Below are 27,124 nucleotides of genomic sequence, written 5' to 3' on the forward strand. Positions count from 1 at the left end.
TCCCTGAAAAGTCAGTTTGATTTAGGAAAAGAAAAACACTAGACAAATGTCAATTAGAAAGCTTATGTATGTACATATCTTGATTTTACATGCCACACATCAGTGGGTGCAAAGTTATTCCTATTCCTTTTTTATGCTAAAGGCTTAATGTGTCAAATGCTCTTGCAGTATATTAAGACCTTCTCTGTGCTGGGTCCCTTAAGCATGAGTTCTTTACAGAGCCATGAGAATGTCTTGACTGGATCTGACACCACCCTCTTTGATGCCAGCCTGATATTGGCCCGATCTGGAGACTGGACAATCTCTACACAGTTGGTCAGTCCCATGTGCTTGATGATGTCCTGTCTGGTCCTCTTTGATGCGGTAGCAGTTTAAGTTTAAGTTTATTTGGATCCCAATTAGCCACAGCAGTGCTGGGGCTATTCTTCCTGGGGTCCATAACACATAAAATACAGTTACAGACTTATACACTCACAACATTCACATGTCATACAGACAATTAAAACAACAATAAAAACCCTAATCAAATTCACAATACAATACAACAATATATATACGCCTTATGAATTCATAATACAATACAATAATACCTACTCATAATTAATTCATAATACAATACAGCATAATATACTATTTAGCTTTTACATACATCATCTATGTTCATATCAGCCAATTATACAATCTTTTAATAATATATCCCTATCAGACACATCAGTGACCGCAAGTACTGGCACAGACTTTGGGAGGATTGAGCGTAGTTCTCCAACCAGTCCACACCACTTCCAGAATTGAGCTTCCTGCTTTTCCCCCTCGCCCCTGTTAGAAAAGAGAAATATTAAGCCTTGTGCAAGGAATAATATAAAAATGTGCCATTAAATAGCCTGTACAGCTAGATATGACATTTGGACATGACATGTTTGTCCTCCATAGATACAGTAATCTAACTTGCATGCCTACAATGAAAATACAAGCCACTCAACATGGTCTCTCTTTTAGAAATAAAAGGATCTACAGTAGAAGCATCTAGACATTTATGACATACCAGATCTACAAATATACAGTACTGTTTATGTGTACAAGGGAAGACTGTACTCCAAATGTGTTGTTTTCTTTGTCATTAGAAATTTGCTATTCATCAATAAATCAATCAATAAATCAATCAAAATCAAAATCAATAAATCATCAATTTGCTATTTGTATGGGATTATAACGGAGTATGTTACCCATTAAAAGTTAATGTCTTGCTTTATAATTTTGTGTGCTCCCCTCTCATTTGACGATCTTAGAGAACAATTGGACTTGAAAACAGCAGTGACCACCACTTGTTAAATCATATAAAACAAGATCAGATCATTTGACTTACCACTTAATCACAGTGTGTACTTCATCTATAGCCATTCCAATCAACCGCTGCTGGAATATTGGGGTTTGAAGCAGATTTGGTCGTCCACTTCTGCACAGGCTGCCGCTATCCCTTTACTATTAAGGGCACGTACTTGGTCCTCAATAATAGACATTAGTGGACAAACCACTAAAACAATAGGCTCTTCGTGCCATTTGGAATAGCCGTAAGTCTTTGCTAATATGCCCCGGGTTAGATTCCTGGACCCGCCGTTCTTTGCAGAATGTCTTTCCCTGCTCTATCCAAACTTTTCCCGAATCCTGTTGGCAAACAAGCGAGAACGTCCCGGTCATGTAGCAAATTGTTCAGGCAAAGCCGTTGCAGTGGCTTAAACGAGGAAATATTGTGCAATTCACACGTTTCTATAATTGTTTTGTAGAAAATGTCCGCTGATAACTCCATTGTCTTGTTTTCGAGATTTAAGAGCGTCTGCTTGTTTTGTTTCGCTGGGGACTATAAACAGAACTGGGGGTGCCCAGAAAACGGAAAGCCTGTAGCCGGTATTTCTGTACTTCCGATTCACACTTTAGGAGGCATAGCTTTTCCAGCCTAGTCAGTCCATACAAAGTCATGCTGACATCCCTTTTGATTGGTTACCGGCTGTGTGTTGGAGCCCATCGCAGTGCTTCCACTACAGTTGTTAGTAGCTGTGGTGGTTTGGGTTGATTATGTTTTAGTGCAGGTCTGTAGCCCCAAAAATTGGTCTCATAAAAATATTAGTTCTTAACTTAAAGGGATAGTTCAGACTTATTTCTTTAAAAAAATATATATATAATGTTTTTATACATAAAGTGGTATGAAGTAAGAGTAGAGTAAACAATGTATTGTGTAGACATTACTCTAAATATTTGAAGCCACCTCACAACATGCAAACAAATGTCCTTGTGTATTTCTGATGCTCTATTCTTCTCTCAGACCCACGCAATATTTTAAAATAAGATAAACGTATGGCAGTGTATTAGTACGAAATGGGGCCCATTGACAAATCGTGCATCGATCTGAGAGAATAATCAAGTGTCAGAAATGCACAAGTACTGTTGTATTCCATTATGGATAGTTAAAACCTCCATGTTGTGATGTGGCTTCAAATATTGGGTCTCATTCACCAACCGACTTATGATAAAAGTTAAGAGCAAATTTCATCGTAGCTCCACGTAAGACCTTTTCGGGCCGATTTTGGCCTTCACCAACGGTTCCTTCTCTGGGATTCGCTCGTAGCTAAGAGCAGGATTTACGAGCACAGAAGAGCAGTCATAAGTCGGACAGACTGGTGTGCAGCATGTTCTTGAGGGTGAAGTGTCTTTCTTAGCTTCATTTATCTCTATCTAAGTTCATTGATCGTATAGTTTTCTATTACCCTTTTCCTCTGCATTGGTTAGGTATTTTTCTCAGATGTTCGGTTCAAGTGAGGGGAGACGGACAACGTGGTCAAGATCAACGGGCGGCGGTTGTTTATTAATACCATAGCTTAGGAATCAACAAGTACATCGTCTCTTTGGTTCAAATCTAATTGTCTCTTTCATGTGGCTGTTGTTGTCTCAGGTTGTCCATGGCAACAACGAGTCCTCTCTTAGTGGTTTGCGGGTCTGGTTTGTTAAGGCAACCTGGCCTCCGGGTCCTCTGCGGTTTGGGAGCGCTTGTTTCGTCTACCCTCGGTGGAGTCTGCTATGAGCCTCGGCTCGGTCATCTGGTCTCAATTGGCTCTCTGTGCCATCGGCTTTTCAGTAGCCTGAGTGGCGAGTCTCCCTCTGTCGGTGGAGGTTTTCAGCGCTCCAGCTGCGATGCGATCTCTGTCATCGTCTGTCCCCATGGCTCTGTGTCTTCAGGTCCTTTCTGGTGTGTCAGCGCTTCTCCAGGTCCCTTCTGGGTGTGAGTCTCTTCCTCGGCTCTCCAGGGATCCTCTCTTGTCTCCTCGCTCCCGTCACCGGGTGTGTGTGTGTCCTTGTCCGTCGCCATCAGCCCTTTTTATCAGAGAGAGAGAGAGAGAGAGAGGGGGAGGGGGAGACAGAGAGCGAGAGGGAGGGGGAGACCCTGCCTGCCTATTCACGTCCATGATCTGCCTTATTTTTGGTCACATTCCAGCAGAAACATGTCTGCTGGTGTCCTGTGACCACATGTTTCGCTGACACAACCTCCTGGGTCTTGTGACAACAGCTTCACAGTTTAAATCTGCTGACACTTTAATCATTACTTAATGAGAGGATTAGTTTTTCCCTGAGTAATACATCATTATGCTTGTGACAAAATGTTTACATAGTGTAACTAGGAAACAGACTACTTTGTGTCCTGACAACAAACCCTATATATCCGTCCTTTAATAGAACACTTTATTTACTGATTAAATAATGTGACCAATATTTGTATAGTTTTACCTTCTAGTATTTAAGAGTTTCTATTCTTTATTATGACTAAGTTATTCTAATTGTTCTAAGAGCTATGCCTACATGTAACTTTATTAGTTTTCTCTATATCCTTGAGGTCTAAAAACCGTCTAGTCTAACTATTAGAGTTAATGTGTAACTCGTGGCCTTCTACTGTGTAAGGGGAGATTTCCAAATAGTCTGTGTCACCTTTCTCCTCTGATATTTACCAATTAACTGCATTTCTTATTGTTTCTTCCGTTTTCTGATTTGCTAAACCTTGATGCATTTTGAATATTTGGCCTCACTTGAGTGCTGCTGACTCATCTATCTGAGAGGCTCTTTTTACAGTCCGATTCACTCTGTCCCCTGACCACTCTGCCATGTCGTAACTTTAAAGTCCTTACTTAGGGTAGGGGTCAGTTTTATTGTCTTAAGGTCAGCCATCTGTTTCTGGGGAGTCAACCTGCCTCAAGCCTAGGGTCTCAGAAATAACTTCACATGGTGTACCTAAATGGCCCTTCTCTCAATCAGCATTTTGTCTTTTCTAATCATTACCTTGTACATTTCACTTGCATTTATTCATGTTTTCATTTAGAAATATACGACAATCCACCCTTAGGGGGTTTAATAACCCACTATACAACATTAATTTTCTAAATTAAAACATGTTAAAAATCATAATCATAATTTTTGCTAATATTTTCCAAAATTTCAAAAAAATCCAAATTTGACCCAAATCGAACTACAAAAACCTTTTCCATCTGTACAGTTACAAAATCCTCATATCACCTACCTTTTCCTCCTTTCGCAGTTTATACACATTATCAGTTATTATTATGACATCCAGTCTAAGAAAGCTGTTCCTGTTTTTACAAGAAACACTCTTTCAATAATAGCTTTGTTGTTTAGACTATTTTTTATCCGTGTAATTAGCTTAAATGTCTATTTTGTGTAATGGACTCTGCAAGAAAAGATTAATACATCACACCACTAAAAGATTAACTCTCTAAACATTTGAGGGAAATTCAAACAAGCAACATAAATTATTTCTTCTCCTTAAAAAGACCACTGAGGCCTCAATTATCCTTCGCTTTCATCCCTGTCAGTTATCCCTGTTTAAACCTCCTGAGGCCTTTACTGCTAACTTGTTTTTGACCGTTTTGTTTCTTCTTGTTGTATTTTGTGCTAATCACCGCCTCTTCTTCGTTGTATGCAGGTCTCTGGTACTGCTCCGATTTTCCACAGAAGGAAACGATTTTCCCTCTGTCCTTTTTTGCATTTTGGATTATTATTTACAAAACACACAATAGATTGGAAACATTTATTTTCGCAGATACATTCTCTACTGTTCTGACAATACATTTTTCTCCAAATTATTTATCTATGTATTTCACAGCTTCTTAAGTTATTTATTCAATCAAATCAACTTTGTCTCATTTCTTTTTGTGCTGTACTGTTTTACTAGATTCAATATCTCAAGATCAACACAACTACCTCCACCCTTGACAGTGGAATATCCATTATTTCACTATCAAATACCTCGTTTCCCGACAGCTCCTCGGTCCGGACAGTCAGCTCTAGACGAGGCCAATCACCAACAGAACCTACGTGCATGGTCAACAAACCACAGTCCCTTTAAACACACATCACACACTCTCTGCCAGCTTTCAACAAGCCGGTGCAGAGTCTTCCATAAGTCAATCATCAAATTCACATGCCTGCACTCCACACGAACACCGTCTGGCCAATTTGCGACCAAAAACCTACAGAGCTTTCTTATAGACAGAGAAATATGTTCCCCCAACACTTACCATAACCCAAAAAGTGACACAACCCTCCAGATTCTACATCTGGAGTCTTAATGAGCGGAAAACAAACCATGAACCAGCTCCCGTCCATTCCCAGTTTCCAGCTCATTATATCAGACCTCCTACCAGTCCCGCTGTGTCACCACCACCTGCTATCCCTGACCGGCGAGAGAACTCCCCCAGCCAGCCAGTTCCTATAACTATTAGAGTACCAAACAAAAACAAACAAATTAACAAACAAAAATTGTGAGTGCCCACATGCTACACACCCATCAAACAGAACTTAACTATCATCTAGAGGCATAAATACCCCCGCAAAAACTAAGACAGCAAAATTTAAAATCCAAAAAGAAATAAAATAAGTAATGAAATAATAATATTGTTGTTGTTCTGTTTTTTTTTTTTTTTTTTTTTTTATTCCTTAATCCAACTTTGACCACCCTTTGATCAAGTATTGTAATCACTACTATAAATAGTCCTTTGTTTCTAACTCTGTCTAATATTATATGTTCCATTGTTCCTGTCTAAAACCATAAATTTTGTTAGTTTAGATTAATCCATGCAATTTTCCCAGTTACTTCATCCCATCAACAGCCCCAACTTACCCTGGTTAGTCTTCCAAACCATTTTAGTAACTTGCACACCTAATCAAACCTTATCTATGTATCCTCATCTCTATTCTTATTCTAATCAGTCTTATTTCCATTTTAATTTATCAATAACTTTATTTACTCGAACACCCAAAAGGCTTTGTTTGTGCATTTCCGCTTTGCTCTTAATTAACCTATGACCTATGCAGACACCCCCTCTGAAAATGTCCCAACTCTCCACATTCCCAGCAACCCTGTTTGGACTCTTGCTTCTTACTGGACGTTCGCTGAGTCCGCCACCCTTTGTAACATGACCGAGCGAAATGGCCAACCTCCCCACAATTCCAGCACACAGCCGACGCCGGCCATCCCAGGGGTTCCAGTTTACCCAGTTTACCACTGGGACTCCCACAGTCTCTCGGCTGGCCTCCCACAGTCCTCGCCAGGTCAACCCCTCTCCCGTCCTCTGGGCGCATGTCCTGTTGCCTGGAGGAGAGAGGGGCATACCTGTCCTTTTCTGCTGCCTCTCCTCGGGCCTTCTCTTGTTGGGAGGGGCCTGGAAACTCACCCCTCCTGCGGTTCTGTTCACCCTGTCGCGGCCCAGTTCCCTGTCCGGGCAACGGAGCACAGGGCACTCTTTGATCACGGCGGCCTAGGTCAGACGCTCGAAGCATGATCTCAACAGCTGTCGCTTCTAGCAGCGCAGCCTTTCTTGCCAGTTCTCGTTCCAATCTCTGTGTCTCGTGTGCGGCTTGACCGATCTCCAGCTGTGTCTTCATCAGATCTCGATGAACTGCCTCGTGTTGTTCGAACGCTGTCACAAACGCTCTCTGTTGTCTATAGTATGCTGCCTCTTCCCCCATCTCAGCACTGGCGGTTTGACGTCCCATCGTTGGGCTCCGCCTCTCATCTTGGCTTTGGTGCTGAGGGCAGGGTGGATATGGGAAACGGGTGGGCTGTAGAAACTGTTCGTGTATTCCATACCTGCTGTCGGTCTCAGTTCCAGCCCTCCGGCCAGAGTGGACTTCGTGGGACGGCTGTAACCTCAGTCTCTTTTTCTGCCCCTTGGTTAAACCGCAGTCGCCTGCAATGGACACTCCAGCTTGAATCGGTTCTGGTTGGAGTAACACCGTTGTCACTGGTTCACTCCCCTGTATCGGAACCAAAGTCAACATATCAAGTCCTTCTGTCGTACTGGTCACATGAGAGAAGTCCCAATCAATCAGATCATTATCACTGGTAAAGTCTATCTGGGAAATGTCTGCAGAGGCCCTCGGCCTACTCCCCCCAATGGCCCGATCACTAAGGCCCTTTTCCATATTGTTGTCACTGTTATTCTATTGTTTTTGCATCTAACGCTTCAGTCGTTCCTATTAATGTTCCTCTAAGGTGAACTTCCTATGTTACTGTCATTCACTCCACCTTCAACCACTCCTGTAATCACCGTTTGAAAAAACAAATTTCTCCGTCTTACACTATTTTCTACTTACTTGAGTTAAAACACTCACACTGTCAAAATTTTACTGTGCAGACAAGGATTGATAACTGGCCTATCATTCATACTTATACCAAGGCTCATTATAGCCGTTCCCCTAGTTGGTTATGGAAATCGTTAGAGCTCCTGTCCGGCCGAGCACCTGTACAGAAAGAAAGCAGAAACATCCAGACTTAATACAGTGGCATTTCCCTATTATTCCCACTATTCGTTATGCATTGGAAATGTCGGGCAACACTATACTAAAATATTTAGAGAGACACAGTGTGATTTGTTTGAAAAAATAACGATACAGCTTATCTTGTTTTTTGTCCGTTCCTTCAACAGGAACACTGGAGGTTTCCAATCCCCTGTGTGCTCTCTCCACCTGATTTTCTGGGAAATATAATCATTAGACCCCTTTCTATCCATTGTCTAATAATCCTTTGTAAACCTGGTCCTTCATCTGATTCTAACCTCTTTTTGCTTGATGAATCTGTTCATCCTAACCTTATTTCTTACTTTTAAATGTCCGATTCGCGTATTGACTAAATGTATTATTCGCTTTCGCTTCACACACTCCTTATACCACATCAATTTCATTCATCCTTACACACAACCATACCCCCTCACAACACTTAATAAAAATCAATCAGTGTTGTTACTGCTACCAACCACCCATCAGGGAAAACAATAAACTTTTAGCAACTTAAATCACTAAAACCCTGACCGACACATAGTACAGCTGGCCACGTTAATAAATTCACGGACACCTGCACTATGCCACCTGCAATATTCACCCAGTTCCCTGAATACACAAAGAACCGTCAACTCACAGCCCAAAGCGTCCTCCCTTCAGTTTCGAACCTGAACGGAAACACCCCAAGCTTTACCACACCAAGAATATTACAAATCATCCTACCACCACCTGCACCTAGACAGGCCAGCGCCCATCCGGTACCTACCTCACATACACAATAACAACGTAGTTCAAATAAACCTACAACCAAATGCCCACAACACACGCCGCAATCTAGGGATGGCGAAATACAAGGAGAGACAGAGAAGGGGCGAAGGGAAAAGAAAAAAGGAGGGAGGGATACAGGGATACAGGGACTGAGGGGAGGAAGGGGGGGGGGGGGGGGGCACACAATGCAACATTAACTATTACCAAAACCGCCTAAATCAACCTTAACTTTAATTAGACCAAAAGAATGACCATGAATATTCTATTTATCCTATGTAATCCTATTTTAGCAAGCAACATTATTCTAATATAACCAATATAACCAATTTTAATATAACCAATACTCCACGCCCATGATGAATTGAAAATGGGGGACCCTGATGTAAACAAGACGAAAGTCTTTCTCTGGTCTGCATCCCCTTAACAATTGTGTGTACTGAGCTGTACCGTATTGTACCCACTCTACAAACTGTTAATAAAATTTTCAATCACTCAATCAATCAGGCAATCCATCCTAAACAAAACTCCCTTTGTGCACCTGTCATCCCACAAAGTTAAGCTGGGAGACAGGGATGGAGCGGAGGGGGGCGGGGGTGGAGGGGGGGGGGAGGGAGAGAGGGAGGGAGGGAGGGAGGGAGGGAGGGAAGGAGGGAGGGAGGGAGGGAGGGAGGGAGGGAGGGAGGGAAGGAGGGAGAGAGGGAGGGAGGGAGGGAGGGAGGGAGAGAGTGTGAACGAGGGAGGAAGAGACAGAGGAAAAAAGGGGGGGGGGGGGGGGGGTTCACGCCAAATCCCATCACAAAACGCAGCTGCTCTCACTTCAACCATACTTGGCCCATAACAAATACAGATTTATAATCAAACAAGTATTTACATCCATCATCAACAACTGAAAAAACCGAACATAAAGAATTTACAAATCCCCACAAATGGTCGCTACTCCAAACCTATAATAATCACAAACCCTTCTCTACTGCCTACTGCACCTCGTTTTACCTGTAAAGGTGAAACTATAAAAGAGGCAACAGCGCCCTCCGCTGGAACGTCTTGTCCATCACCACCATTGCACTACAGCACTCACCACTTCCTGTAGGAGGCGCCCACGCCTCCCCCGCAAGTGCGTCATCACGTAAACCACCCCAAGACGTCAACTTGACGTTCTACCTCAACCACAAAACTACAATTCCCAGAACCCTCTACACCGGAAGTCCCTGTCCACCGCCTCTCTAAGATCCCGCCCAGCAAAGAGTAGCAACACGCGAGATTCCCCGAGAGTTCAATCATGCTATATTGTTAGCACAGGTAGCTTAGCATATTAGCTTCGTTAGCTCAGTGCTGCTAGCTCCTATTAGCTTAGCTCAGCATCCAACATCACTCCTCCTAAACGGCCCAGTCTCCTGCTGATCCGAGCGGCACAACACATCGCGACGTTTACACAACCCCAGCTATACCCCGTAACACAACCTTAATCCTATTTAGCCCCCGTTCACAGAACATATATCATTATCTTTATCCTAGCGCTCTCGCCCGATTGGCCCCGCCTGACCGAAATACACAGTATATCAAACGCACCTCAAGCTCCGACGTTCCCAGTGACGTCATCAGCTCCAAATCCCCGTTTTCTTTGATCTTTACTACATTACTTTTAGATTTCCACACCACCGTTATGAAAAATTTCAACGCACACTTCACATCATCTAGGTTCCATCACACATGCCATTCATTCAATTCACTCGAAAACGCAACACAGCGACCACACGCTAGTCCCGTCGCGCTCAGCTAATGCTGGCAGGACAGGGGTGTGGTTTCTCCCCGCTGCAGCCTTGGCCACCTGGTTCATAATAATACAAAAAATACCTTGACATTCACTCAGAGCTCCTAACATTCACCCATTCAAACACATATACTTAGCAAAACAATGTCTCATTCATAAGCATACCATTCATTTGTACACATTCATTCCAAACGCATTTCCTTGCTTTTTTCACACAATATCCTCCTATGTTCTAAATCCATGTGCAGTATCTACTTCCAAAGTGCTTCATATATCTACTGAGTCCGCGTTGCTATACCCCTGAGAAACCCACTCCATTCATGTATTGTAGCCCGTGAAGAGGTTTCAGCAGCGCTCTTTGTTGGCTTGTATCGGAGTGTTATATGGCCAAATCGTGTGTTCGACCGTACTCCCCGCTACCCGTAGAGCCCCTTGCATTCCTCCACGCGGCTGATGTCCTTCAGATATCGACCTTAGCCAATCTGAGCCTAAATGACGTCGGACTAGAAGTGGCAATTCGCTTATGGAACGTCTTCCAAAGTCCATTACTCCGTCGCACCGATTCTAAGTGTGGTTTCTACAGCATTCTAGCCCGAACCCTAACTTCTTCTTATCTCCCTGTTCTCTGTTTCTCTTCGCGGAACCAGGCTACCCCTGAACTTCACCACGGTACTCTTTTTCTACTCTTTAAGATCTGACTACTCCTCTTTACCCTTCTTATGAACCACTACGTCACGCACAGTCCCACTTCCCGCTATCTGTGACTAATCTCCGTTCTACTGCTCCTACGCCGGTCCCCTCAAATATTTTACCTAATCCCTAGCCTATCCCCTAAACTGATATAACTAAATACAGACATCTATTTCCTCTCCTCACTTGGCCTTGTACCAACTATAGGCATCCTAACTGAACATCCCCTAATCCCTTACGCTTCCTAAATGCAGCGCCGGTGCGTGGCTGAGACCAGAGCCAGGTTGTGAACCCCAGACCCCGGTACTCCTCCAACACCAACATAACCTGATCCATCTCATTTCTACCTAATGCAATAGCAACCCCAAAATGCGAGACTGCTTCGACCATTTACCAATTTTAAACGCCATCACTACTTACCTAGTCCTGCTGGCCTCGGTCGAAATGGTGACGATCCTTCAGTTTTCAGTCGTAGAGAGCTTCGATGAGGGGGAGAGAACCTCTCCGTGTCCTTGAGAAGTGGCTGCTGTCGTCTTCAGCCGGTACTGGCCGAATGCAGCACGGGTCACGGACCAATTGAAGTGTCTTTCTTAGCTTCATTTATCTCTATCTAAGTTCATTGATCGTATAGTTTTCTATTACCCTTTTCCTCTGCATTGGTTAGGTATTTTTCTCAGATGTTCGGTTCAAGTGAGGGGAGACGGACAACGTGGTCAAGATCAACGGGCGGCGGTTGTTTATTAATACCATAGCTTAGGAATCAACAAGTACATCGTCTCTTTGGTTCAAATCTAATTGTCTCTTTCATGTGGCTGTTGTTGTCTCAGGTTGTCCATGGCAACAACGAGTCCTCTCTTAGTGGTTTGCGGGTCTGGTTGTTAAGGCAACCTGGCCTCCGGGTCCTCTGCGGTTTGGGAGCGCTTGTTTCGTCTACCCTCGGTGGAGTCTGCTATGAGCCTCGGCTCGGTCATCTGGTCTCAATTGGCTCTCTGTGCCATCGGCTTTTCAGTAGCCTGAGTGGCGAGTCTCCCTCTGTCGGTGGAGGTTTTCAGCGCTCCAGCTGCGATGCGATCTCTGTCATCGTCTGTCCCCATGGCTCTGTGTCTTCAGGTCCTTTCTGGTGTGTCAGCGCTTCTCCAGGTCCCTTCTGGGTGTGAGTCTCTTCCTCGGCTCTCCAGGGATCCTCTCTTGTCTCCTCGCTCCCGTCACCGGGTGTGTGTGTGTCCTTGTCCGTCGCCATCAGCCCTTTTTATCAGAGAGAGAGAGAGAGAGAGAGGGGGAGGGGGAGACAGAGAGCGAGAGGGAGGGGGAGACCCTGCCTGCCTATTCACGTCCATGATCTGCCTTATTTTTGGTCACATTCCAGCAGAAACATGTCTGCTGGTGTCCTGTGACCACATGTTTCGCTGACACAACCTCCTGGGTCTTGTGACAACAGCTTCACAGTTTAAATCTGCTGACACTTTAATCATTACTTAATGAGAGGATTAGTTTTTCCCTGAGTAATACATCATTATGCTTGTGACAAAATGTTTACATAGTGTAACTAGGAAACAGACTACTTTGTGTCCTGACAACAAACCCTATATATCCGTCCTTTAATAGAACACTTTATTTACTGATTAAATAATGTGACCAATATTTGTATAGTTTTACCTTCTAGTATTTAAGAGTTTCTATTCTTTATTATGACTAAGTTATTCTAATTGTTCTAAGAGTTATGCCTACATGTAACTTTATTAGTTTTCTCTATATCCTTGAGGTCTAAAAACCGTCTAGTCTAACTATTAGAGTTAATGTGTAACTCGTGGCCTTCTACTGTGTAAGGGGAGATTTCCAAATAGTCTGTGTCACCTTTCTCCTCTGATATTTACCAATTAACTGCATTTCTTATTGTTTCTTCCGTTTTCTGATTTGCTAAACCTTGATGCATTTTGAACATTTGGCCTCACTTGAGTGCTGCTGACTCATCTATCTGAGAGGCTCTTTTTACAGTCCGATTCACTCTGTCCCCTGACCACTCTGCCATGTCGTAACTTTAAAGTCCTTACTTAGGGTAGGGGTCAGTTTTATTGTCTTAAGGTCAGCCATCTGTTTCTGGGGAGTCAACCTGCCTCAAGCCTAGGGTCTCAGAAATAACTTCACATGGTGTACCTAAATGGCCCTTCTCTCAATCAGCATTTTGTCTTTTCTAATCATTACCTTGTACATTTCACTTGCATTTATTCATGTTTTCATTTAGAAATATACGACAATGGCTTTATTTGGGAGGAATCATGGTGATTGCATTCACTTAGATTCTACAGACATCATCAAAATTCAATAATTATAATAAAAAATACGACAATCTTTGTCTCATTAAAAATTACATTCTACATTTACAGTCATGCCTCAAGAGGTATTGTGATGTCTGAAAATAAATAAAAGCACAACACCAACACTGCAAATGGCCACCTGCCTCAGCACACACACACACACATACTGTATAGCCTACGTGCGTAATGAATGCACAGTAGACTTATATTATTCTAATGACTTGTTTTATTAGGTGATCGCAGATACTGTATGTGCTGCCCTATAGCAGTAAGTCATGCTGTAGAACGTACAATACACATCTTAGCGTGACATCTTAAGGCCGCCACAGAGTCGGGCGTACTGTGAGCGGACCGGACTCCGCAGAGGCCCGCGTGAAGCTCAAAATGTCTAACGCGCGGACGTCCGCATTGCGCACCGGTGTCACACAAAAGGCTGCTCGGCGTGTTGGTTGACATCGACCTGCGTTAAATGTAGTAAACTGGCATGAGAAATGTAGGAAATTGGTACGCGATGGTACGCTTGACTATGAAACCTCAAACAACTGCAGACATGCTGCGCAGAGTGGTCCGCTCACAGTACGCCTGACTCGTGGCGGCCTTAAGATGTCACACTAAGATGTGTACTGTACATTCTACAGTATGACTTACTACTATAGGGCAGTGCATACAGTATCTGCGATCTCCTGATAAAACAAGTAATTCGAATATTATAAGCCTACTGTTCATTCATTACACACGTAGGCTATACAGTGTGTGCGGTATAAATATGGAATATTAATACAGTGGGACACCATGGGACTCTGTAAGTTTGCTAATGGAAATAAAAAAGAATAATAAATAAAAAATGTAAAAATAAATAAATATGGGGCGCCCAAGTGGTGAACCACGTAACACGCTGCGTCGCGGCATGGCCGACCCGGGTTCGATTCCTGGACCCGCCGTTCTTTGCAGAATGTCTTTCCCTGCTCTGTCTCCCATTTCCTCCTCTCCCTCTCTCTCTACCGGACTGCCCAGTAGTAAAAAACACAATAAAAAAATCTACAAAAACATAAATAAAAAAAATATAATATATAAATAAATAAATATATATATAGTAAATGTTCCTCTGTCTTTCTCTATTCACACTCTCCTCTAGTTGTTTTGGTAACGTTAATTTCCTTTCCGTTTTGACCCACCACCACCACTGCTGAATGGCCACAGAGGACACACTGCATCATCTGCATGTTCAAAAACAAAAACCTTTTGTAATAGTACTAGGATGCACTTTGCTGCCAAGTAATCTACCTTGCCTATATTACTACCTACTATGTTAATATGTCTTCACTACTATGCACTCAAGACTGTAGCACCCAAGTTCAACACTGTTTGACGAACATTGTTACTTAGCTGCCAGAGTTGTACCCTTCCTGCTGACCTGTTGTACAGAACTTTGGATAAAAGCGTCAGCTAAAATGACTAAATGTCATAGTAACTTAACTTCATTCCATTTCCTCCCCCATCTGTCCACCTCCCAGTCCACCGGGACCTGAAGCCCCACAACATCCTGGTGTCCATGCCCAACGCCCACGGCCGGGTGAAGGCCATGATCTCTGACTTCGGCCTGTGTAAGAAGCTGGCAGTGGGCCGCCACAGCTTCAGCAGGAGGTCCGGTGTGCCCGGAACCGAAGGCTGGATCGCCCCCGAGGTCCTGAGCGAAGACTGCAAAGACAACCCGGTGAGTCGGTGGGGGATAAATATCCAGAGGGTGGGTGTTTCTCTAGGGCAGCGGTTCTCAAACTACAGGTCGCGACCCAAAGTGGGGTCGCGGGTAGGTGACAGGCGCATTGGCAGCTAACTTTCGTTCTTTTTTTATCGAGAGAAAAATCGACGAGTCCAAATCAGATAGAGTTTTCCACCTGGCAGCTGTGTGTATTTGCCATGTCTCGCCCCTTCATCAATGGAGGCCGACACACAGTATTCCAATACACATCTCAATACATCCTGTGCATGTATAATCGTGGAGGCCACGTCTGGTCTTTTGTGTGTAACCTGGACGCTCACAATGGATAGTTTGTTGTCGGGAGCGGTGCCGGTTGGCCGTGTGTTCCAAATGCTGGCAAAAGAAAGGCAGAATCTATTAGTAGCACTACTAAAACGAAACTGAGTAAAATAAGTTATGATCCTACAGTGTTTCCCCTACCATTGCCTTGAAGGGGCGACCCCTCCCGCCAACGGGACCCCCCGCCCCTCCTGAAAGCTTAAATTTTTTAAAGAAAATCTAAATATTATTATCTTTTATTACTTAATCCCAGTAACGTTAGCGAGCTAGCTAAATTATACATAAATCGGTTTTCATATAAATCAATCTTCACTGACTTTAAAACAGTGTCGCGGCACGGTCTACGGTGACGCAGAAAAAAAGCTACCAAATCCATTCCGAGACGAGGAGCGCAGTGCGCGCTCCGCAAGTCACTGACTAGCGTCGCGTGTAACGAGTCACAGTCTCTCTCTCTCCTTCAAGTAGAACGTTACACTAGAAAAACGAACTGAATAGTTGACTTAATGATATTCTAAAATCATTAAAGGGGACATGCATTATAAATGTCTTTTTTCAGTGTCTAGCATTGTATTATAGTAATAGGAGTTAGTATCAATGTGTCTGTCTCTAAATACCATATTGGGAGGATTGCCGTCATTCAGGTCATTCATTTCCTGCTCCATTTAATCAGGTCGTTCTGATTTGACTCGCATGGTGACGTCACGTGGCGAGGATGGAGCGGATAGTGATCCGATTGGCTCTGTGGTTGTAGCGCACCAAACAGGGTTTGACAGAGCGAGAGAGAGAGGGAGTAACAGATAGACCCTCGCGACAGAGCACACATAGACCCTCGCGACAGAGCACACATACACACACACGCGTCGTGCTGTCGTCTCTCGGTCTGTCTCTCTCTCTCCCCCTCTCTATCTCTCTCTCTCGATTCGGGAGCATAGCAAACGCCCCGTCTATAGCTGTAGCGAGCGGCACAGTGGAAGACTTCCTCAAACGGGAGAGAGAGAAAGAGAAGGGGATCTGCGTATCTCACACAGGCAGCTGTGTTTACACAGTGCTCTCTCCCCCTCTCTATCTCTCTCTCGATTCGGGAGCATAACAAACGCCCCATCTATAGCTGTAGCAGAGCGGCACAGTGGAAGACTTCCTCAAACGGGACAGGGAGAGAGAGAAAGAGAAGGGGACCTGCGTATCTCGCATGCAGCTGTGTTTACACAGTGCTCTCTCTCTCTCTCTCTCTGCCACTCGCAGACTGTGTGGATGACTGTCACTGAAAGTGCTTATGGGCGGAGCCCAGCCAATAACAGGCTGAAATCTTGAGGCTGGAAAATGATGCTTTTGAGTACTCTATTAGAAATATAAAACAATGATTTATTTTTTAAATAAACCTTACAGATGTCTTCCATAGACTCACAGGAATTGTGTAAAGTTGCCCAAATAGTGCTAGGAATAGCAATGCATGTCCCCTTTAAGTCTGCTTAACACTTTCAGTGCCTTTGATTAACGTTGATTTACCCCGTTGAATGCCACCATTCACTTCAATGTTAGCGTTAAAAACGCCTAATCTATGTTGTAAATTATGTGTCTAATCTGCCGTCGTTTATCAATGACTCGTTTGCAGTCAACATTGTCGAAACTGATTGTTTTTTTATCGGTTCATTTTCGTTTTATAGCATTTTGAAAAGCCCTAGTTTTCAAGGAAAATATAAAGATTCCATGATAAAAGACATTACTGGAATATTCTAGAATACACAAAAACTGAAATTTTTCTGCCTATTTATGAATCGTTTTCAAATAAACGCTAGATTATAAGATAAGATAAGATAAGATAAGATAAGATATTCCTTTATTAATCCCCTTGGGGAAATTCATGACACACACATACAGCTCAACGTCTCATAAATGATATTAACAACAACACAATCATTACATTTTTACAGTAACAATGGCACAGCATAAATTCAACAGACATGTACATTTGTTGACACATGTCAGCATTACAGGAGGCCTGAGACACTGTATGCGATAGCCGGCAGCCTACGTATGGCTGTGGCGCCTGGTGAACTGGAGGGAGGGCGGAGTGGGGGGGGGGGGGGGGGGGGCGGTTAAGGAATTTGGTTGTGGAGCAGTCAAGGGGGGGGTGGGCCCCCACCGTCGAGCATCAGAGGCAGCCTACGTATGGCTGTGGCGCCAGATGAGTCACAACAGCAGGTGCGGATGGGGTGGGGGGGGTGGGTGGTGGGGTGGGGGTAGGGGGGGGCCTCATCAATCTTATCGCTTTCAGCTAGTACAGACCGTCCCCTCTTTCCCAGAATCACACATCGCCGGCGAGTCAACTCCTCCGCGTTGACCCTGGCCTCGGTCCGTTCCACAGCAGAAAGGATAAGGAGGGTGTGGGAAGGGGGAGGGGGGGGGGGGTGATAACAGATGCAGCTTGAGGCAGATATGCCGCATATAGTTAAAATCAGGTCAATTTTGTCTAATCATCGTCACCATCGTCGTATCCCCTATTACGGTACGGTGGCATCTTTATTTTCACGTCCCTGATTTCCGACGTGATGTCCAGTATGGCCTGTGACCGCGAAAGTTCCTCCGCATGGTTAGAAGCAAGTCTCTCAAGAATTGTCTTCAAGCATGACTGTTCGTCTACATGATAGAGTTCGCCTCTTTCCAACATGGTCTTGGAGCTCAATTGTTCATCACCGCGCAGGGTACTTAGATCAGCGATCTTCTTAAACAGTTCCATCAGGTTTTCCTTGATCCCGGCCAGATCCCTGGCCAGGGAAATCAACTTCTTCCGAATTAGCTTCAGACAGTACCAGATCCAGCAGCTGACGGTGCCCAGGCCGAGCAGCATGACAATTAGAAGATATACGTCCTCAACGTCGTTTATCTCCAGTGGGAAAAAGCATATTGCGAGCCAGGTCCCGTAAGAATTTATGGTGTATCCCGCCTGATAGCTCCCAAGAGGGCATAATGGGTCATCCGCATTCTGCTTCCTTGTAGAGAATATGCGATCAATCGCTGTAAAAGCCCAGCTTATTAGATCCATATTACGGTCAAAAGTCGAGTTGAGTTGAGGATTCTGCTGTAAAAAGAAAGAAGAAAAAGGCCAAAACGTCTGAGCGTTCTCCAGCGAGTGCAGATCTAGGCTCCGGTGAAAACGAGCTGTAAGGGCTGGTACGGACGTCTCCAAGCGGATAAGAGAGAGGCCTTGAGGTGTTTTCTCTGGAGGAGGGAGAGGAGATAAAAATGCGACTGCTCCTGGGAAGAGAGAGTAGGGAAGTATATGTGTATATGTGTATCGATAGTATATGTGTATGTATGCACGCTATAGACGCAAGCTGAAAAGTCTATTCTCTTATTTCCTCATCAGCGATCACAGCCAAACAGCCACATCACACATAGGGCAAAAGCTGAAATCTCTGTGAAAACAGGTCTGATTATCCTAAGGCTGCGGTTACACACAGGGGTATTTTCGTTTCGTTTTCAGGGTCCGTTTAGCTTTTGAGAACGCAACGTAATGGCAGGCAAGTTAGACATTGGTTTTGCCTCCTGAGCACAGTGATGTAGTACAATGCCAAAGCAGTAGGTGGCAGTAGGTGGCGAACATGAAGGCAATTTTCAACCAATCAGAAGTTGAATGTGCCAATACACTTCCTGCAAAAAAAAAAAAAAAAACACCATCTTTAAATGCCTCGCGTGAGCCATTTAGCCAATGTAGCATTTATTTTTCAGCAAAGAAAGTGCAATAAAAGTGCAATAAACAAAACGGATACATTCACTGTGTGTTCTGCCTCATTTGTTGATGAAACTAAACTAACATCAACACAATTGACCACCAAGAGAGGATAGTTTAGTCTCTCAAAAAGATCTCCGATGTTGTTAGCTACATGCTAACGTGAATGGAATATGCCAGTACAACAGTATAGCATTGTGGCTAGCAGCTTGGTAATGTTAATGCTAGCAGAATGAATGGATGTAAACTTTATTTAACAGATTGCAGAATGGGTACAATACAATACGGCTAAATACACACAATTGTAAGGGTATGCAGACTGTTGTAGCTTGGACTGGGCTCCTTATAACAACTAACAGGGTTTGGAAGTAGCTAACGTTAGCTCACGTTAGCCAGCCAGCACCCAACTGATGATATCAGGAGCTATCAGTAGCTAGATAACATTAGACAACGCCTCATGTATTAAACAAAGGTGAATAGATGACTGGGCCATTTTGTTTAATGCTTGTTAAGATTGAAAGAGGAGCTCTGAGCTAACAGGGTCTGGTAGCTAGGTAGCTACGGTAGGTAGCTACCGTTAGCTCACGTTAGCCAGCTGCTCATGCAATCGTTAGCAGAATTGTCGTCATCTGCACTCAATGGGGGGGCTAATAAAACTAGCTTGACGTCGCTGGCACTCAAAGTGTTAACACTTTCAGTGCCAGGGACGTCATAACTCGTTTTATTAGCCCCCCCACTGAGTGCCGATGACGACAATTATAGTTTTATTGTTTTATTAGCGATCTGAAATCATATTTCATCAACCGAGTCTCCCGTTGGTACAGCAGCCCCTACAGGAGCTCAGAATGGGAAAAAAGCGCCCCCTATCGTCTATCCCTGTGTAACTGCAGGTCAGTCGCTTAGACTGAACTGGGATCTGTAGATATGTAGGGGCGGAGCCAGCTGGTTCCTTGTGCTGGCGAGCAGTCTGATCAACATGGAAGTCATCGCGGGACAGGAATCAGCCTGGAATATATATTTACAGCAGACAATACTCAATCAATAAGCGTGATCGATATTTGGAATGGCGATCAGGAATTGGAATGATCTTTTTGGAGAACATCTGATCTGAGGTAAGGAATCTATTTTACCAGTCTTGGGATAATCAGAGTTGTATTCGCTGATATCTCAGCGTTTGCCCTATGTGTGATGTGTCTGTTTGTGCACGATCGCTGATGAGGAAATAAGAGAATCGATTTTTCAGATCGCCTCTATAGCGTGCATACGTACACATATACTATCGATAATCTAGCGTTTATTTGAAAACGATTCATAAATAGGCCGAAAAATGACAAGTTTTTGTGTATTCTAGAATATTCCAGTAAATGTCTTATCATGGAATTTTTATATTTTCCTTGAAAACGAGGGCTTTTCAAAATGCTATAAAACGAAAATGAACCGATAAAAAAACAATCCGCTTCGACAATGTTGACTGGAAAACGAGTCATTGATAAGCGACGGGCAGATTAGACACATAGCCATAATTTAAAACATAGATTAGGCGTTTTTAATGCCAACATTGAAGTGGGTCGCGGCATTCAAGGAGGTTCCGGGGCGCCTGTTCCTTAACGTCAAGCAAGCAGTGCAAGAATGCGGAAGCATTCTACCGTAGTGGCTTGCGGTAATGCGCCTTTCATTTTCCTTCGCCCAGTGCCCAGGTGCGTGCGTGCGCCGGCGTGCTCGCGCGAGGTGCCCGCGCATGCTCAATATATATAAGTCACCGCCCCTTATTCAGTATCCAGAAATAGCTCAATTGGCAAGACTGCATTGCTGTGGATCCTATGGCTTGTTGCTGGCGAGTTCGAATCCCATCTAATATTTTTTTTTTAACGTGATTTTTTTTTTAACGTGTATTCTTTCGCCGGTTAAGGTTAGGCATGGTTAAGGTTAAGGTTAAGGTTAGGCATTGTTTCGGAGTTGGTTAAGGTTAGAACGGTTAAGTTTAGGCGCTGTTAAGGAGCTGGTTAAGGTTAGAGTTTGTCAAAGAGAATGGCAATATTCTTTCTATGGTTAAGGTTAGGCATGGTTAAGGTTAAGGTTAGGCATTGTTTCGGAGTTGGTTAAGGTTAGAACGGTTAAGTTTAGGCGCTGTTAAGGAGCTGGTTAAGGTTAGAGTTTGTCAAAGAGAATGGCAATATTCTTTCTATGGTTAAGGTTAGGCATGGTTAAGGTTAAGGTTAAGGTTAGGCATTGTTTCGGAGTTGGTTAAGGTTAGAACGGTTAAGTTTAGGCGCTGTTAAGGAGCTGGTTAAGGTTAGAGTTTGTCAAAGAGAATGGCAATAGACAGCCTATTTCCGCGCGACAGCTCCCAAAGCGGGCCTGAAAAGAAAGGCGCTTTACCGTAGTGGCGTGCGGTGACGAATGCTTCCGCATTTTTGCACTGCTTGCTTGTCATTATGCTACACGCTTCCGGGGCACCGAGCTCCGGCACGGAAAGTGTTAAGGACAAAGTTGTGGAAAAACTTCAGCAGAGCCTGTATTTTGCTATACAATTTTTTTTATAATAATCATTAATTTCATTGATAATATAGTGCTGTAATTTCAATTTGTTGGTATAAAAAAGTTTGAGAAGCCCTGCTCTAGGGTCTTTGACCAGGGGTCTGGAGTTTCATGGCCTTCACCGTAACATGATGAAACTCCAGGACTGTCGTCGACTAAAGAACTCTAAAGAACATTTTAATTGATTAGTTAGAAAAATACTATTATTCAAACAGTCCCGTTTATGGATATCTGTTATGGTTAAGATATGCTTACAATTGACCAAATAAACCATTCAACATGAAAAACATAATTACTAAAAGAGAGGGCAAGCCTACATTTGTCCTTAACATTTCTCTATAATGGTCTTTGGTGAAGTTTTGTTTTGCTTTAAAAAGTTGCTTGATGGCAATTTTATTTTTTTTACAAAATCATAAGCTAATTTTTTACAAGCACTACATTTACAGAGGTTCTAAATGTCTGCATGTGGGGAAAAACACTTTTGCAAATATGCCAATTAAATAAACAAATAAAGTCCTTGACTGTTGGTCGACTAGGAATATACTTCATCCATGACAGCGGTTACCTTACAACATTTTAATTCCCAAAGCCGATCTCTAAACCAACACTGAACTGTTTTCAAAGTGTCCTCCCTATGTCAGATCATGAACTCCCTCCCTTGTGTCTCTCATGTAGACGTGCACCGTTGACATCTTCTCCGCCGGCTGTGTGTTCTACTATGTGGTGTCCCAGGGTAGCCACCCCTTTGGCAAGTCTCTACAGAGGCAGGCCAACATCCTGCTAGGAGCGTACAGCCTGGACCAGCTTCAGCTAGACAAACACGGTGAGGAAGAGTCAACAGGAAGAGGCAATGGATCATCTGCAGATACTTAGTCAGTAGTGGTTCTGTGTCGTCTGAAAGGAATGCAGATTAAAACTGTGTGGGAGAATAACTTAAAACAAGAGGAAAGGTCTACAGACCGTGCCAAACACCATGTAGGCAAAACCAAGAAATGTATTTGCAAGACTTTAACCAAGAAGTTTCAAAGCGACTTTAGGCCTTACTAGGGTTTGGTTACCTTTCACATTTGAACCGGTACCTGTGAATCGATACCGGTACCCAACGCCAACGGTACCTTGTTTCTGTATTTTAGTCTCTAAAATTGTAATCTACCTACCTCAGTTGTTAAAAAAAATAAAATAAAAATCCAAACTTAAAATAATTTATTATCATAATATTGCAGCTAGCTTTGTAAAGTGTAACTACACTTGCGACTGTTTTCGGCTTGCCATTGCCCCGACTGCTTTGTTGTTGAATCGAGTCAAATCCTAGGTAGGGCATAAAAGAAGATATTGTTTGTTGGTTGTCAGTTAACACATTGGACGCCAAAAACGAGTATACTCGTTATTGCCCGCCATGCGTTGTGCACCAGAAACGAGTTAACTAGTTTTTGGGATCAATATTTCATTTTTTCACCATGGCATTCATAATTCATCCAGCCTCCCTCCGCTGCTGCAGCTGGACCCTGTCTGATATTGCAACGCCTCAATACCGCCGCCTGGTGGATGTCGGGCGTGTTACACTCCAAGCCAAACCGGAAGTGGCGCTCGGTGCATCAAGGAAATTCCTCCGGCAGTAATATCTTGTAGCGTGGGTCTAGATACACACTTGAGTGCATGGGATCTCTTTCGAAACGCAATAATCAATATGATTTCGGCGTTTATTGCGTCATACAAACGGGAAATGGATCTAGCAGATCGACGTCAAATAATTGGAATATTTTTCCTCCAGTCTCATCGGCGAACGGTAAGAGGAATATAACGTTATTTTCAGCCCGATTGTTTATTCATTTCACGGCAATCCATCTGATCAACGTATCGACCCATAGTAAAAAAAAAAGACGCTACTGACGATCAAGTAATTATAAACGACCCCCCCCCCCCCTTTCCTTCACGCATGATGAAGCATAATGTATACCGATCATATATATTTGAATTTTTTAATATAGCGTGTATAGGAAAGAAACGCCAATTGATAATCTATCATATGCGTCAGGGCCTATAACTCACGTTTTAGGAATTACTGCAGAAAACCTTAAAAGCATACTTATATTCACAACGGTATTAACACGACAATGTATGAATGAAAAAATATAACGTTCCCACATCCGGAACGATAGATACCCGATGTTGAAAGGGCCATAGTAATGTCGATAAAGCTATAATATTTAAAAAGTTATAGCCCTGCAAAGAAGGTAAACATCTGCATAGGGTTACAGCACTGGCAGACTGGGCCCAAGGATGGGTACAATGCATAGCCGACAATGTGTTAAAGGGGAGATGAAGCGTTAAACAATATGAGCCTAGTTTGTTTGTTGTGTACCTTGGGTAAGACATGGTCCTATAATCAAATGTGAAATCCTGCTTATTTGTCTGAAAACTCAAATGCAATTTCCCCGTTTTTGCCATGTGCGCCGCCATTTTAGATTTAGCTGGATGGTGACGTCATGGTGATGGTTTGGGCTGGGTCCGGTTTACAGTGCTGGTTAGATAGCTACGTAAATATGGAGTGTCGTGAAAGTCAGTCAGTAAATTGTCAACCAAATGTAACGTTACCTACAGAAAAAATATGTATTATATAATTATACTATTGTATTATCTGCGAGACACCCCCCCCCCCCCTCAATAATGTTATTTATGTACGTTATCATTATGTAAACAAATGCACATATGGATTGTTTGCTGCAACGTTTCTGAATGAATTGAAGCATTAATAAATAAGCAGATAATTAAATTAGATGTCCATAACATTTGTGTTTTTAATTAGCATAGCCTAAATAAATATGAATTCAAGAAGTTAAATACTGAATTAACGACACATTTATTAACAGGCTGAAAGTTAAAACGAATAAAAAAACAATTAGCCTATTTAATAGGCTAAACACTGCGTAAAATATAGGCTAAGCGTTGGTAAAAGGCAACTTTCTTTTTTAGGCTATAGCCTTTTAAAACAGGCTAAACTTCGTTTTGGCGTATTTGTTAGGCTATTTGAATACACCAGCCCTAAATGGTGGATTCAAATAGCCTAACAATTATACAAATATATAAATATGTCTCGGAACATTGGCGGGGACACTGGACAGCCAGCTGAAGCGCGCCATGGGCCATACATCCCAAACGTTGTAATCCTGCGTCTTGACCACGTTTCGGGCATTATCTCGGAGTATGACATGAATATTTTCTTCCGGAATATGCCACGTTTGGAACATATTCTCGAATGCTGTTGCCATGCCAGCGCTGCAGCAGTATGGGAGCCGGAGAACTCTTGGGAATGCAGGAGCGCTTTACGGAGTTGGAAGTCTGCGTCAACCCACTGAGCTGTCAAACTCAGCATTGACATGGGGCTGACATCAGAGCTCCAAATATCACTGGTAAAGCTAATTGAAAAAACTTCTTCTTTCAGAAGGCTATCAATGTGCGAATACACTGCCTGGTAGAGCTCGGGTACAGGGCAACGTCTGAAAAATACGTGTGACCTGGGAGAGTGTAACGCGGTCGTCGAGCCCTATTATTATTTTCTCTCTATATATATATATTGTTTTATTTGTAAGATATATATTTACTGTTGACCTGATATTGTTTTATTGTTCGCCCGTATATGCTCCTTGTATCGCCGATGCTTACAGCGCGCATTGGATGGAGAAAAAGATAAGCGTTAGTTGGAGAATCAAAGTGAGGAGAGAGCGGTGTTTTGCTACAGCGCTGTGTAACGTTGGTGTTGTGGTGTTGCCAAGGGAGAGGAGGAATACCATACTCCCGCATCGATCTGCCGACGGCGACGGGCAAGGGATAACGGCGACAGAATAGACCTTTAGACTGAGTTCGGTTGAGGCTGAACTCATATAGCAACCAACAGACTTTAGGTGATAGTGATAGCCTAATCTATACCTTTCTGTTGAACTCATTCTAATTATTAATCTGGACCTTCAGAACATGCAGTATTATTAATTTGCTCAAATGTCGTGGCCTCACACAGTGCCAACTACAGGTCTCGCCATCTCAGGTGCCAACTGCAGGTCTCGCCATCTCAGGTGCCAACTGCATGTCTCGCCATCTCAAAGATGACAGAGCATACATATGCAGCACCCCCCTGTTGGGGTTGCTCAATGCTGTAAAATATTACATAAATTAGTTTTTATGAATAACGATAGTTGAGGAGCCTAATAATATTGCTACAGCGTGCAATTCTCTGAGGTGGGAGGCTCCGCCTCCGGGCGAAACCATCTCCGTGACGTCAGCAACAAAATGGCGGCGCCCATGTTGATTTATGCTACATAAATGGACATAACAAATCGTTTTTTCTTAGAAACGCCTTATTTTTATAACGTGATTTTTTTCTGTGGTTTATCTAAATACTAATTTGATGCTATGACTATGTCCCCTTTAAGGCCATGGCCGTAGGGAATTTATTTTATTTTATTTTTTATTTTATTCTTTCCCACGGCGACTATGGATAGGGAATTTATTTATTTACCGGTAATTAAAATGTTCACAACAACATGGATGCATGTACTCTGCCAGTGTGTTTAATATCCATAATACTAAAGGTTTGACTAAGATTTCTATGGAACTTTATTGAAAAAAAAAGAAGTAATTATTTCAAAAAAGAATAAAATTCTTAATTCTTTTTACCTCATAAAATAAATTGGGTCGCACCTAAATCGGCAGGGTCGGTCGGCAACCGGATTTTTTTAATTTTAGGCCTAAGCGTATATTGTGAATGTTGACGTGAACGTGCGGCACACTTCATAGGTTTCGTTTCGCGGTAAACGAAACATTGACGTTGTCGGGCCAATTTTTTTTTTAAATAGTACCGAAATGTGGCACCGGCATATCTTCCGTGAATCGGTACTCGGTAGTACCGACGTGATTCGGTCGGTACCCTTAAAAGTACCTAATTCGGTACCCATCCCTAGGCCTTACGTTTCCTTTCTCCTCACCAGACGACATTGTGGCCAGAGACCTGGGCCCTGTTTCATGTACGTGGTTCAACTAAGTCGATCAACATGTCCATTATCCAGCTTCAGTTAACCCGATGTTCAAAGCCGGGATTTTCCTGTTTCACAAAGGAGGATTCAGTCTCGTTAACTCAAGCCAGACTTGAGAGTCAGGCTCAAGTCAGGCTAGATGCGCGCTCCCGTTTTAGGTGGAAAGCCAGCACGTATCGATGGCAGAGACCCTGATTCTCAACGGCATTGATTGATTAATTGATTTAAGACTTTATTGACAGATTGCAATAGGCTCAATCGCCTCGCCGACAAGTTAAATGCGTTATCTATAGGCTAATTCTAAGTCCCTCATTACCTCAATCAATCAGATTATATTTCTTTAAACTTGCCTGCTGGATTGAATAATCAAATGAGATCTTGCTAGCGAAAGTTATTAGTTAACTGTTATAC

General features: G+C 43.2%; 1 protein-coding gene across 1 annotated transcript; it reads left to right on the forward strand.

Annotated features, from left to right (window-relative positions):
- Positions 1 to 80: 80 nt before the first annotated feature.
- LOC311240561 (serine/threonine-protein kinase/endoribonuclease IRE1-like) lies at positions 81 to 26,721 on the forward strand (the record flags this gene model as incomplete). The annotated part of the gene is made up of 4 exons (XM_084329137.1): positions 81 to 315; positions 14,895 to 15,094; positions 22,362 to 22,509; positions 26,669 to 26,721. The coding sequence occupies exons 2-4, from the start codon at positions 14,933 to 14,935 to the stop codon at positions 26,719 to 26,721; spliced, it is 363 nt and encodes a 120-aa protein (XP_084185263.1). The 5' UTR covers positions 81 to 315; positions 14,895 to 14,932.
- Positions 26,722 to 27,124: the final 403 nt, after the last annotated feature.

The sequence above is a fragment of the Notolepis coatsorum genome (genome assembly GCF_963971535.1).
Source record: "Notolepis coatsorum genome assembly, chromosome: 14".
NCBI classification, from domain to species: Eukaryota; Metazoa; Chordata; class Actinopteri; order Aulopiformes; family Paralepididae; genus Notolepis; species Notolepis coatsorum.